The sequence below is a fragment of the Leucoraja erinacea genome, chromosome 30, assembly GCF_028641065.1.
Source record: "Leucoraja erinacea ecotype New England chromosome 30, Leri_hhj_1, whole genome shotgun sequence".
Lineage (NCBI taxonomy): Eukaryota > Metazoa > Chordata > Chondrichthyes > Rajiformes > Rajidae > Leucoraja > Leucoraja erinaceus.
The window spans coordinates 1,280,296-1,294,861 of NC_073406.1; the positions used below are offsets into that span (position 1 = coordinate 1,280,296).

Genomic DNA, 14,566 nt, shown 5'->3' on the forward strand with positions numbered 1-14,566 from the left:
ACAAGAGATACGATTGAAAGGTCTCGACCTGAAATGTTACCCATTCCTTCTCTCCAGAGACGCTGCCTGTCCCACTGAGTTACTCCAGCATTTTGTGTCTATGTTCGGTGTAAACCAGCACCTGCAGTTCCTTCCTACACATCTGCATATCTGTTATACAAATGTAATTGTTCCATTTCAGGGCATATGACAAACCTGTTGGCGTTTGGAGCGTGGGAGGAAACTTGAGATCCCGGAAAAAACCCACGCAGGTCACGGGGAGAACGTACAGACTCCGTACAGACAGCACCCGTAGACAGGGTCGAACCTGGGTCTCTGGCGCTGTGAGGCAGTAACTCTACCGCTGCGCCCTCTGGTTTTTAATGTCCTTACTCTGGGTAAAAGGCACGGCATTTACCCTCTCCCTATCCTTTTATGCTCCTTAAAATTCTTAAGGGGTTGGACAGGCTAGATGCAGGAAGATTGCTCCCGATGTTGGGGAAGTCCAGGACAAGGGGTCACAGCTTAAGGATAAGGGGGAAATCCTTTAAAACCGAGATGAGAAGAACTTTTTTCACCCAGAGAGTGGTGAATCTCTGGAACTCTCTGCCACAGAGGGTAGTTGAGGCCAGTTCATTGGCTATATTTAAGAGGGAGTTAGTTGTGGCCCTTGTGGCTAAGGGGATCAGAGGGTATGGAGAGAAGGCAGGTACGGGATACTAAGTTGGATGATCAGCCATGATCATATTGAATGGCGGTGCAGGCTCGAAGGGCCGAATGGCCTACTCCTGCACCTAATTTCTATGTTTCTATGTTTCTATGTTAACTCTAGTCCAACATTTTCATTTGTGGGCTAAAGCTTTCTGCATGGTTAGCAACCTGATTTATCTCTTGTAAAGGCCGGCTTCCATAATGCCAAAGCTGAACAGCCCAAGCTTGTGAATATCTCACGCCCCTGATGCCGGCTTGGGCTGTGATTCTGCTCTGCATTGCCTCCAGCTCCCACATTAATTACTGTAGATTTACAGGGTACAGACAAGCTGTTCACCCCCAACCGCTCCGTGCTGGCATTTATACACTAGAAGAATCCCATCCACCAGCAGTCATCTCATCTCATCTTGCCAATATTCTTCTGTTCCCTCCCCCCCCCCCCCAGCGTATTTACCTTTAACAAAAAGTAATCAGTGTTTTGCTCAAATGCTTTGTTTTCAGTTTGCTTATCGTTCTGTTAATAACCGTATAAACCTGTTGTGCATCTTCTCAATTGCGTTTGCCTTCCCTTCTACAATGCACATTGGGCTTTAGAGGTACAGCTCAGAAACAGGCCCTTTGGCCCATCGAGTCCACACCGCCCAGCGATCCCCGAACACTAGCACAATCCAACTACACACCCGGGACAGTTTTACAATTTTACAAGGAAACACTTGGAAGGGTTTTGTTGGGATGCAGTCCTCCACACATTTCCTGATGAAGTCTGTAACGACTGTGGAGTATTCATTCAGGTCCGTTGCCGAGTCCCTGAACTTTGCCCAGTCTACAGAATCCAAACAGTCCTGTTCCCACTGACCCCCCCCCCCCCGAACAGCTCTGTACAGTCCTCACCTTTGGGGGTGCTTTCTTCAGTTGCTGCCTGTAGGCAGGAAGAAGCAGCACCGCTGGATGGTCGGATTTAACGAAGTATGGACAAGGGATAGAGCGATAGGCATCTTTGATGGTCGTGTAGCAGTGGTTGAGGGTGTTTGGTCCTCTGGTGCTGCAGGAGACATGTGGTGGAAGTTAGGGAGCGATTTCTTCAGGTTGGCTCTGTTGAAGTCCCCGGCTACGGTGTTAAACGCCTCAGGGTAAGATGTCTGGTGCTTGTTGACCAAGGACTGCAGCTCCTCCAGTGCCAGACGGACGTCTGCCTGGGGTGGGATGTAGACCGCGGTCAGGATGATGGAGGTGAATTCCCTTGTAAGTTAGAAGGGACGGCACTTCACCGGCAGATGTTCGAGGTGTGGAGAGCAGGAGTTGGACAGGACTGCCACGTCTGAGCGCCACGCAGAGTCGACCATGAGGCAGACGCCCCCTCCTCTCCCTTTCCCAGATGCCTGCGTACGGTCCATACGGTGGATGGAGAACTCTTCAGGCTGGACCGCTGCTCCTAGGGAGTTGGGGGTGAGCCATGTCTCTGTGAAACAGAGCATTCCCTCAGCTCCCTTTGATAAAGCAGCCTTGACCTTAAGTCCTCCATTTTGTTTTCTATTGACTGTACGTTGGCCAGTAGGATGATAGGGAGAGGGGGCCGAAGTCCCCTACGCTTCAGCCATACTTGTAGTCCTGCCCGATGGCCACGATTCCGGACTCCATGAAGCCCTCCTCGGTGTTTACAGGTACAGTACTTACTGTACCAGCGCACCTCCGGGAGGTCGGGGATTCCCCTCCGATCGGGGATTCCCTTACCGTTACTATCTTCTGGAGTCCGCAGTAGTGCTAATGCATTTAAATGCGTTATCAGCTCGCTACTTACATTGTTGATCTGCAATTTCTTTGATACAGATGAGCTCAGATTTGAAGATTTTCTGTTGTGTCGCTGGCAAAAATGTCAGTTTGGCGCCATCTTTGTTAGATCACCCTTCACCCTTGACCCTACCCCATAGTCAGACTCCTACACACTGGCTCTCTGCCCTTTGACCTGGTGCAGGGTCACCACAACCCCCCTGCTTCCACGGATGCTGCCCGACCTGCTGAGTTCCTCCAGCGCATTGTGTTTTGCTCCAAATTTCAGCATCTGCAGCCCCCTGTGTCTGCACAAACACTCTTTCTGGCTGTGATTTAGATGGCAGTAGTTAATTTAAATCCTTCATGTAGTGAGCAGGTACACAGTTCGGTTCAGTTCCGTTTATTGTAACATGTACCGAGGTACAGTGAAAAGCTTTTGTTGCGTGCTAAGGTAACACTAATAAATAGTGCCTTGTACAAATATATTGGATGGATGTCTTACTTTGTGGTGAGAACTGTTTGCAAAATCCAAAGAACAGCTTGGCCATTGATTTATTTCCCCACATTGTGGATTTGTAATTAAACGCATCTCAGTTGAGTGTTGTTTTGCATTAGTTGGAAACGTCTATAAAAATGTCACAATTACTTTCATTTAGATGTTGTTCAGATTCAAACGCATCTACTTCTACGATCCTGATGGAATAAGCGTGCCATATATTTTACCTTTCTTTGCCTCGTACTTTACACTTGCCCGCATAAAAGTGCCTGCCTCATTAATTCGTCCATTTGTATATTTTATCCCACTCACTCCCAAGAGGCAGCTTCCTCTACTGATTTCATTGACTATTCTAACCAGAAAACTAGAACCTTTGTAGTTTAGTACCTAGTTCCTCATATCGGGCACCTCTGATATCCAATGTGGCAGAGCTGGTAGAGCTGCTGCCTCACAGCGCCAGATTTGCCGGGGTCAATACTGACCACCAGCTATCCGTGAGGAGTTTGCACGCTCTGCTTGTGACCACGTGGGTTTCCTCTGGGTGTTCCGGTTTCCTCCCACATCCCAGGATTGTAGGTTAATTGGCTTCAGAAAATTGTGCTTCATGTGTCTGGAGTGGATGCATAAGTACGATAACATAGAACTAGTGTGTAAATTGTCCCCAGTGTTGGTGGGCGTGGAGTCAGTGAGCCGAAGGGCTTTAGTTTGGCTAAGTTTGGAGATACAGCGTGGAAACAGGCCCCCTGACCCCCTGGGTCCATGATGACCAGCAATCACCCACACAGCCGGGGTCAGGATGGAGCCAGGTATAAGGTAGCAACTCTACCGCTGTTCCACTGTGCCCCCCCTGTGGCTTGTTAGCACGCTGTATCTCTATAAATAAAATCATAGTAGACTCTTTCCAACTGCGGCTGTTTCTGTCAAGGGAGTGAAGGCAATGGTGATGGATGCTTAACATGAAAGGTCAACGTGGCACCGTTGCTCTCTGATCTGGTCGATTGTGCATTTATAGCATTTCAGCAAAATCAAAGTGCTGGAGGAACTCAGCGGGTCAGGCAGTATCTGTGGAGGTAATAGAAACATGGTGATTCAGGTCTTGACCCATTCCTCAGGCTGAAGCAATCCGTCTCCATTTGGCACAAACTTGCTTCACTTGCCACAAACCGGACTGTGAGAACACAATGAACTTCGCTTCTGAAGTTACATAACTATTCTTCAGACTAAAGAAGATCTCTGACCTGAGATATCTTCTGTCCACAGATGCTGCCTGACCTGCTAGGTTCTTCCAGCACTGTGGGTTTTTTTGCTCAAGATTCCAGCATTGCAGTTCAGTTTTGTTGATTTAGTTTAGAGGTGCAACGTGGAAATAGGCCCTTCAGCCCATCGAGTCCACGCTGACCAAAGATCACGCATACCCCATCCTACACACACTAGGGACAATTTACAGAAGCCAATTATGATTGTGGATTGTGGATGATCAGCCATGATCACATTGAATGGCGGTGCTTATATATTGTCATGTGTAGAAAAGCACAGTGAGAAGCGTTGTTGCGTGCTAACCAGTCAGCGGAAAGATAATACTATTGGATATATGACAATATAGAAACATAGGCAATAGGTGCAGGAGTAGGCCATTCAGCCCTTCGAGCCAGCACCGCCATTCAATGTGATGATGGCTGATCATCCACAATCCACAATCATAATTGGCTTCTGTAAATTGTCCCTAGTGTGTAATTCACTGGATTACGATCAAGCTATCCAATGTACTGATGCATGATAAAGGAAATAACGTTTAGTCCATTAAAGTCCTATAAAGATAATCTGATGAGATAATCTAAAAGATAACCCCAATGGAGAAGATGGTAGCTCAGGACTGCTCTCTAGTTGTGGATAGAATGGTCCAGTTTCTCTGAGATGTCCTGGCATGTTTTTCCCTTTCTCTGATAAATTCACACCATGTTTACTTCCCCACCATATTTTCACACATCAGCGGGGAGTTTGACTGCTCAAGAATCCTGCTGGATGATGGTGTGATCAAGACTGCAGCAGATAAGGTGCTGCGGGATAGATTCAAGGGCAAGACAGGGAACCCATTGAGAAGCACTCCTGCTTCTCTGTCCTTGATGGCTTCAGAGGCAGGGGGGCTCCTTGGGGTTTTGGCCCTCTTTAATGAAACACTGGTTGTAGCAATGTTACAAAATTTTGAGATTTAAAAAATCAAGTCTGCAATTTATCCCATCAGATAAAGCATAACAATAAGTTTAATTTGACACCAAATTCACTTTCATATCTCAAGTATTAAAAAAGTTATGACCATTTTCATACTCGGAAATTAGCATCTTGTTCCCTATTGATTTTCAATTACAAAAAAGCTGTGATCTTGGATAGTCAAACGCCCATTTCTTAAGGAAAGATTAACATTTTTAAATAGCCTAAGTGTCCAAAGATTATTCACAAATAATTCACAATATAACATGATTTTTATATCTAATTTACATTAATTTATAGGCCAAATGGAAGGAATTTAGTGTTCAATTGCTGTAAATAAATGCCCATTTAAATCGGCTTTCTAGTGGGTTCATGTGGAACGCGCTGGTTTAGAACGTTGACATAGCGCTGGATTAGTGCCCTCAAATGCCGAGAAAAATACTGCGGGATATAAAAAAAGCCCAAAATGAACTATTCGTTATAGATAACTTGATATTCAGGGTTATATATATGCCCCATTTAATGTAAAAATAAGGTACATACCTTTAATTGTTTGCTTTATAAAACCCTGGGGCTGCGAGAGGTTGCGAAATCAGAGAGTAATTTTAAAACTATTATAACTATATTATCGAGGCCTATAAAACTAATAATACCTTTTGCGACCGGGTCTTGCAGCGATTTTTCGTTAATGATTTACTAGGCTGAACATGTGCGATTAGTACAGCGATTAGTAAACCCGCCCCCTCCAAACAGCGCCAAAATCGCCGACATGGCTGAGGGCAGATTCCCAATGACGATTCAGGTAGGTTTTGTAACATACCTACTGGTTGAAGGCAATCAGCTGATTGAAGGGATGCAGCAGAGATTCCTGTTGATTGGGCAAGGCAGATCCACACGGCTTACATTGTTGAAGAAGCAATTAAAGTGATGGATAGATGTCCATGGATGTGATATATCATCAGGAGGAATTTGGTAGCATCATAGGAGAGACTCTTGGCAGAAGTCAAAGTTCATGAAATTGAAAGCAAACCATTGATGTGGTTGGGAAATTGATTGAGTGACGTACCAGAGATGGGATAATGGGCAAATGCTCGACAGGATATGTATGGCACAGTATTCGACACAATGAACAGTGGACTGTGGCTATTCATCTTATTTAATAATTACTTCATAAGTTATATTAGACCATTCAGCCCATCAAGTCTACTCTGCCATTCAATCATGGCTGATCGATCTCTCCCCATTCTCCTGCCTTCACCCCATAACCCCTGACGGCTAATCAAGAATCTATGTAAGGTACACAAAAAAGCTGGAGAAACTCAGCTGGAGAATCTATCTATCTCTGCCTTAAAAATATCCACTGACTTGGCCCCCACAGCCGTCTGTGGCAAAGAATTCCACAGTTTCAACACCCTCTGACTAAAGAAGTTCCTCCTCATCTCCTTTGTAATGGTATGTCCTTTAATTCTGAGGCTGTGCCCTCTGGTCCTAGAATCTCCCACTAGTGGAAACATCCTCTCCACATCCACTCTGTCCAGGTCTTTCACCATTCAGTCACTTGGGTGTTGTGTAAAAAATGATGTCCAAGTTTCCGAACCGACACAGCGATAGATGGAATTAAGTTATAATGCGATATTAATAAATTAATCAGCTGAACAAAATGATGACAAATTAGACCAAAGGAAGAATAAAACAGACTGTTTGTTTGTTGGCCTCTTTACGTCAAGGAGATGGAGATTACACTATGGCATCTTGTATTGATTACACCTGGAGCACTGAATGAGTTTTGAGTCTGAGCCTCAGAAAACATGGCAGCTTGATTTGGCAACAGCTCTGCTGGAGACCGCAGGAAATCAGTTGTGAATCTAGCACAGCCCATCACCTCCATCTACACTTCACGCTGCCTTAGGAGTGGAGCCAAGCATAACCAAAGACCATTTACACCCTGGTCATTCCCTCTTCTCTCCTCTCCCGTCAGGCAGAAGATACAAAAACTTGAAGCACGTTCCACTAGATTCAGAAATAACATCGTCCTCATTATTATCTGGATTGCACGGTGGCGCAGCGGTAGAGTTGCTGCCTCACAGCGCCTGACACCCGGGTTCCATCCTGACTACGGGGTGCTGTCTGTACGGATTTAAAACCCTGCGTGGGCTTTCTCCGATTTTCTACCACACTCCAAAGATGTACAGGTTTGTAGGTTAATTGGTTTGGCATAAAAATAAAATTGTCCCCAGTGTGTGTAGGATAGTGTCAATGTGCTGGTAGGTGTGGACTTGATGGGCCGAAGGGTCTGTTTCCATGCTGTATCTCTCAATTAAACAAAACTAAACTACTGAACAGTCCCCTCATGGTGGTTCCAATTTCCCAACCTGCCTCCGTATGGTCTCTGGCCATTTGTAACTGTACCACTAAAGCTGCAACACTATATTCTGTAGATAGACACAAAATGCTGGAGTATCTCAGCGGGTGGGGCAGCATCTCTGGAGAGAAGGAATGGGCGACGTTTCGGGTCAAGACCCTTGTTCAGAGTGACGTCAGGGGAAGGGGAGGGGGGCGGGACAAAGATAGAATGTGGGCGGAGTGTCCGACATCCTGAAGCCGCCCGCGGTCTCCGGTAGGAAAGCCTCGATTCAGGATCTCCGTGTGTTCGTCCGTCCCGACGTCGGAGTTTCCACCATCCCGACGAGAGGGCCTGTACATCGTGCCGCCCGTAGTGGCGACTACGGAGGTTTCTGGCCCCGACCACGGGTGAACAAAGGAGGAGAACTGGCTGTACTTTGTGCCTTCCACCACGGTGAAGAATGCTGTGGTGGATGTTTGTGTATTGTGTATTGTGTGTTCTTTTTTGATTGTACCGCTACTGGCAAATTCATATCACTGTATTTATATGTGTGTGTCATGAATAAAACTGATGGATTGAGACAGTAAGACTAGTGGGAGATCTGGGAAGGGGAAGGGGATGAAGAGAGAAAGCAAGGGAAGTTAGAGAAGTCAATGTTCATACCGCTGGGGTGTCAACTACCCAAGTAAAATATGAGGTGCAGTTCCTCCAAGTTGCATTACTTACACATTTTGTCCACTCCGCTGCAAAATCTCCTCAAGGTATGTCATAGAAAACATAGAAACCATAGAAAATAGGTGCAGGAGTAGGCCATTCGGCCCCTCGAGCCTGCACCACCATTCAATATGATCATGCTTGATCATACCTTGCCAGTTCTCCCACTAGTCTCCGCATACATTCTACCTTTGTCCTATCCCCTCCCCGGACATCAGTCGTAAGAAGGGTCATCGACCCGAAAAGTCGCCCATTCCTTCTCCCCAGAGATGCTGCCTCACCCACTGAGTTACTCCAGCATTTTGTGTCTACCTTTGATTTAAATCAGCGTCTGCAGTTCTTTCTGTACTTGGCATTCTGTTGCACTTGTATATTGTTTAATACTCATGTTCAGTATGATTTGACTGGATCGCGCAGAAAGGTTTTCATTGTATCTCGGTGCTTGTAACAATAATGAACCAATACCAGGAGAGATATATTGTCTTGTGGGAGATTGGTGTAGAATTACTGGAGTAATATCGAGCTACAAATGTGAATGTACCAGGAAATCATATAAAGGTTCTTTATTCTCCGGAGGTAAATTTACTGAAAATGCAGATAGATACATTATTTCCACTGATTGGCAGAATATGTCAAGTGAACTAGGTTTAGTTTAAATCGAAGATAGACATAGAAAGCTGGAGTAACTCGGTGGGACAGGCAGCATCACTGGACACCCGAAAAGTTCAGCCTGAAAAAGGGTCTCGACCCGAAACGTCACCCATTCCTTCTCTCCAGAGATGCTGCCCGTCCCGCTGAGTCACTCCAGCTTTTTGTGTCTATCTTCGATTTAAACCAGCAATTAAACATACACAAGGTTTATAGTTTAGTGCAGAGATACAGCACGGAAATAGGCCCTTCAGCCCACCGAGACCGGCCATCTCCATACATTGATACTATCCTACACACAGTAGGGACAATTTACACTTATACCACTGTACTTACACACTTGTCCTACAAACCTGCACGTCTTTGGAGCGTGGGAGGAAACCGAAGATCTCGGAGAAACCCACACAGTCACGGGGAGAACGTACAAACTCCGTACAGGCAGCACCCATAGTCTGGATCGAACCCGGGTCTCTTGCGCTGTAAGGCAGCAACTCTATACTGCGTCACCCTGCCACCCTGATGTCTGAAATTGAAAACCAGGCGTCTCTGGAACAAATTGAGGAAACCGTTTTCCTTCAATGTTTGGAACTTTTGTCCCAAAAGAAACATTCATACTTGATCAACTGTTAACGTTAGACTGTGAGATTTTGTTAGCCAAGCACATTAAAGATTAAGGAAAGTGCAGACAGACATCAGATTAAAATTTCATGCAGAAGTCTTAAATATTCTGTCACCATTTCTGCTTTTTCACGGGACAAATTGTCCTGCATATTCTGCTGGGATAGTCAGTTATAAAGCCTCTCGCTTCTTTTTTGATTATTTTGAATTGATTTAAATTCAAGCTTAGAAATTTTTTAAAAATGACATATTTGCAGAAACGAACAAGATTGTATTGCAGCTCCTGAAGAGATTTGCTGAGGTTGCTTCCCATCTGCTACCGACTTTAGAGTTAGTCATAAATAGAACAGTCGGATACAAGGCATTTCTTGCACAGAAATATAAATGGGCATTTGCTATTGCAACTGGTAAAGCAGTAGCGCAGCAGTAGAGTTGCTGCCTCACAGCGCCAGAGACCTGGCTTCCATCCTGACTACGGGCGCTGTCTGTACAGAGTTTGTACGTTCTCCCCGTCACCACGTGGGTTTTCTCCAGGTGCTCCGGTTTCCCCCCACACTCCAACACGAACAGGTTTGTAGGTTAATTGAGTTTGGTAAAATTGTCCCTAGTGTGTAGGATAGTGTTAGTGTTAGTGTATGGGGATCGCTGGTCGGAGCGGGCTCTGTGGGCTGAAGGGCCTGTTTCCTCACTGTATCTCTGAAGCCTAAAGTGTCGACTAGGTGATTGTTTTGCAGACCATCAGTACTCTGTCCACAATGCCGATCTTGAACAACAGGTCACACATCATCTCAACCCCTCCTCCCATTGCCATGCTGACCTGTCTGACCTCAGCCTTGTCCACTGCCACTAGTTCTATCCCACACTCTAGGGACAAGTTGCAGAAGCCAATTAACCTACAAACCCTTTAGAATGTGGGAGAACACCGTCGCCATGACAGGGAGAAGGTACAACCCGGGTCTCTGGTGCTATATGGCAGCAACTCTACCTGTAGTAGCCATTTAGCTTAACTCAGTATGTTCTAACGATAAGTAGTTGCCTTTCAATTCTATCTGCTTGTAATTGTGTGGGTGGGATTTATACGTAGTCTGAGGCGTGTTAGCGGCTGGGATTCTCGTGCAGACTCCCTTGTAGTTGAAGAAGCGTGGGGGGGAGGTACTTATACACGAAGTTTGGATGAATATCTTACTGCTACAATAAGAAAACTATTCATCCAAACTTCTTGTGTTAATACATTTTGATCTTACTGGTGGTGAAACTCTTGCATGGTGGAAAGCTGTGACCACTCCCCCACACTTCTTCAACTAGGAGGGAATCAACTACTAGACAAAATGCTGGAGAAACTCAGTGGGTGAGGCAGCATCTATGGAGCGAAGGAATGGGTGACGTTTCGGGTTGAGACCCTTCTTCAGACTGAAGTGGGGGTGGGTGGGACAGACAGAATGTAGCCGGATATAGTAAGACTGGTGGGAGAACCGGGAAGGGGGGAGGGGATGGAGGGAGAGGGAATGGATGGGCTATTTGATGTGAGAGAAGTCAATGTTCATACTGCTGGGGTGTAAGCCACCCAGGTAGGGAACTGGAGCTGGATTCCATGGTAGGATAATGCCCCAGTTATCACACTGCACACAGAGGCTGTGCAGTGTTCAATGCAACTCTCCGTGCATTGTTCTGGTCCTTGCATTACAAGAATAACACTGGCACCCTGGGGAAGGAGGATTAACGATTCAGATGGATGATATCAGAATTTTGAAGTAGCAACTTATTAGGAAAGAATCACCAGGATGAGTTTTTAATAGAAAAAAACCTACCTGATGAAGCCACTTAAAATTATGAATGTATTAATGAAGTTAGACACAGCATACATGTCTCAACTTGTAAAATAGTCAGTAATTAATTAAATAAGGACCTCATCACCTCTACATGGTGTGAATGTGAAATAAATAGAATTGATGTATTTAACAGGATGGTGGATAAACTAAGGAATGAATAGAAAGACGTGGTGTTTGGGGAAGTGTAAAAGGGGCAAGAATTTTATGGGTAGTTTTAACAACAGTCAACTCTTCCTGTTAGAGTGAAGGGGAAGGTTGGCAAGATTAGGGAACGTTGGTGAGCAGGGAATATCGAGACATTGGTTAGGGGGAAGAGAGAGTTTGTCAGGTGGAGGCAGGTGGGATCAGGCAAATCTCTTGAAGAGCATAAGGGATGTCAGAGTCACTAAAGGGAGGACAAAAAGTGGACATGCGACAGGTCTGGGGATAAGGTAAAGGGCCTGTCCCACTTACGTGATTTTTTTTGGCGACCTGCCAGCACCCGTCATAGTCGCAGCAGGTCGCTGAAAATTTCCAACATGTTAAAAATCCAGCGGTGACCAGAAAAATGCACGACTCTTTGGGCGACTACTCACGACCATACAGGAGTCACCCCGTGACATGTCGACACGTGAAGCCTGTATGGCCGTGAATAGTCGCCCAAAGAGTCGTACCTTTTTCTGGTCACCATTGGATTTTTAACGTCGAACAATGTGGTGATCAGTGTGTGGGGCCACAGGAGATGGGCAACGTCAAGAGCCAACTAGTTTATGTTCATATGTTCCAGCAGCAGAAAGAGATCATTTGGCCCAACAAGTCTGAGGAAGGACATTATTGCCAGAGAGGGAGTGCAGAGACGGTTCACCAGACTGATTCCTGGGATGTCAGGACTGTCTTATGAAGAAAGACTGGATAGACTTGGTTTATACTCTCTAGAATTTAGGAGATTGAGAGGGGATCTTATAGAAACTTACAAAATTCTTAAGGGGTTGGACAGCCTAGATGCAGGAAGATTGTTCCCGATGTTGGGGAAGTCCAGGGCAAGGGGTCACAGCTTAAGGATAAGGGGGAAATCCTTTAAAACCGAGATGAGAAGAACTTTTTTCACACAGAGAGTGGTGAATCTCTGGAACTCTCTGCCGCAGAGGGTAGTCGAGGCCACAGTTCATTGGCTATATTTAAGAGGGAGTTAGATGTGGCCCTTGTGGCTAAGGGGATCAGGGGGTATGGAGAGAAGGCAGGTACGGGATACTGAGTTGGATGATCAGCCATGATCATATTGAATGGCGAATGGTGCAGGTTCGAAGGGCCGAATGGCCTCTACTCCTGCACCTAATTTCTATGTTTCTATGTTTCTAAGTCTACCCTGCCATTCAGTCATGGCTGATCTATCTTTCCATGGCATGAAAATACATTTGCTGCATCTGTTGGTGTCACAGGAGGTTTTTTTTCTCCAATCCAAAGTAACGTTATTCCTCTTCTTTGTTGATGCTGCAGGATATTTGACGGTGAACATTGAACCGATCCCCCCTGTAGTAGCGGGCGATGCTGTGACTTTAAAATGCAACTTCAAAACAGACAGGAGACTGCGGGAAATTGTGTGGTACAAGGTAAGATGTGACAGTATCAGCCGCTAGGCAGTCTGCTACTGAATAAACATTAGCACAGACAGATGGAAAATAATGTTTCAGACATTAATATTTTGTGCAAGCCTTTTGATGAAGAGAGGTTGATGTTTTGCAATTGCTGGTCTCTCTGTACCCTGTCACCCCTCTACCCCTCCATCCACTACCGTCATAGAGTGATACAGCGTGGAAACAGGCCCAACTTGCCCACACCGACCAACGTGTCCCAGCGACACTAGTATCACCTGCCCGCGTTTGGCCCACGCCCCTCCAAATCTGTCCTATCCATGTACCTGAGATTGACACAAAATGCTGGAGTAAGTCAGCAGGACAGGCAGCATCTCTGGAGAGAAGGAATGGGTGACATTTCGGGTCGCGACCCTTCTTCAGACTGAAGTCTCGACCCGAAACGTCACCCATTCCTTCTCTCCAGAGATGCCGCCTGTCCCGCTGAGTTACTCCAGCATTTTGTATCAATGTAGAGTTTGCACGTCCTCCCTGTGACCACGTGGGTTTTCTCCGGGTGCTCCGGTTTCCTCCTGCTTCCCAAAGACGTGCCGGTTTGTAGGTGAATTGTCTTCTGTAAATTGCCCTCAGCTTGTAGGATAGAACTAGTGTTTGGGTGATCACTGGTTGGCACGGGCTTAGTGGACCGAAGGGCCTGCTTCCACTCTGTATCTCTACATTAAACCAAGCTAAACCCTTTTGGTGCAGAGTTGTTGTTGATGCTTTGATATTGTTGGTCTCACTGTACCTGTCCACCTCTTCAACCAACCACTTGAGCCAACATTGCAAACCACTTTCAGTGCAACTGTTCTGCTCTGATCCAGATCGTTGCAAAATATAAATATTGGAGTTTCTCTTGTGGCAACTCCTGCACGGGATACACGCGATACCTAGACAGCTCGTCCCCAACTTCAGTAAACATTCTACTCACTGTTTTCACTGCTGTCATGTTCTTTGCTCTGATGAAATATTCTCTTGTTGTTCTTTTGATTCAAATTCTTCAACCTGGTGTTGAAATCTGGGTCATGAATGATATTAATTAGTCAAGGACTCTGAAGTAAACTATCGAAAACAATGCACATACATTAAGATACATAGTTCATGCATCTGCTGCCCGTTCATGGTGGAAATGAGGCTTCCCCAGTGGCCCAGGGACTGCGTCAGCAGAGGACAAACCAGAGGTATCTAAACACTTTAACTCCCCCTCCCATTCCCACACTGACCTTTCTGTCCTGGGCCTCCTCCGCTGTCTGAGGGAGGACACACACACACAAATTGGAGGAACAGCATCTCATATTTCACTTGGGGATCCCACAACCCAGCGGTATAAATATTGATTTCTCTCATTTCAAGTAATCTTTGCTATTCCTCTCTCTTTCCGTCCCTCCCCCACCCTAGTTCTCCGACTAGTTTTACTGTCCTCCTGATTAATTTTACCCTTTGTATACATTGTTGTCAACTTCCCCTCATTGAACCATCGTTCATTCAATTCAGTTCAATTTTTAATGTCATTGCACAGATACAAGTATGGGTACAACGAAATGCAGTTTAGCGTCAGTCCGTAGTAATAGTGCAATATAGAAATAAAAATACAGAATAATTAAACAATGGGGACGGAGAGACTGGAGAAATCTATCGG

General features: G+C 45.7%; 1 protein-coding gene across 1 annotated transcript in view; it reads left to right on the plus strand.

The window, feature by feature from the left end:
* LOC129711449 (immunoglobulin superfamily member 21-like) overlaps positions 1-14,566 on the plus strand; it is a 213,714-nt gene that overhangs the window by 16,048 nt on the left and 183,100 nt on the right. Inside the window, exon 2 of the mRNA XM_055659066.1 lies at positions 12,794-12,906. Within this exon, the coding sequence (XP_055515041.1) occupies positions 12,794-12,906 (113 nt within the window). The remainder of the gene's footprint in view (positions 1-12,793; positions 12,907-14,566) is intronic.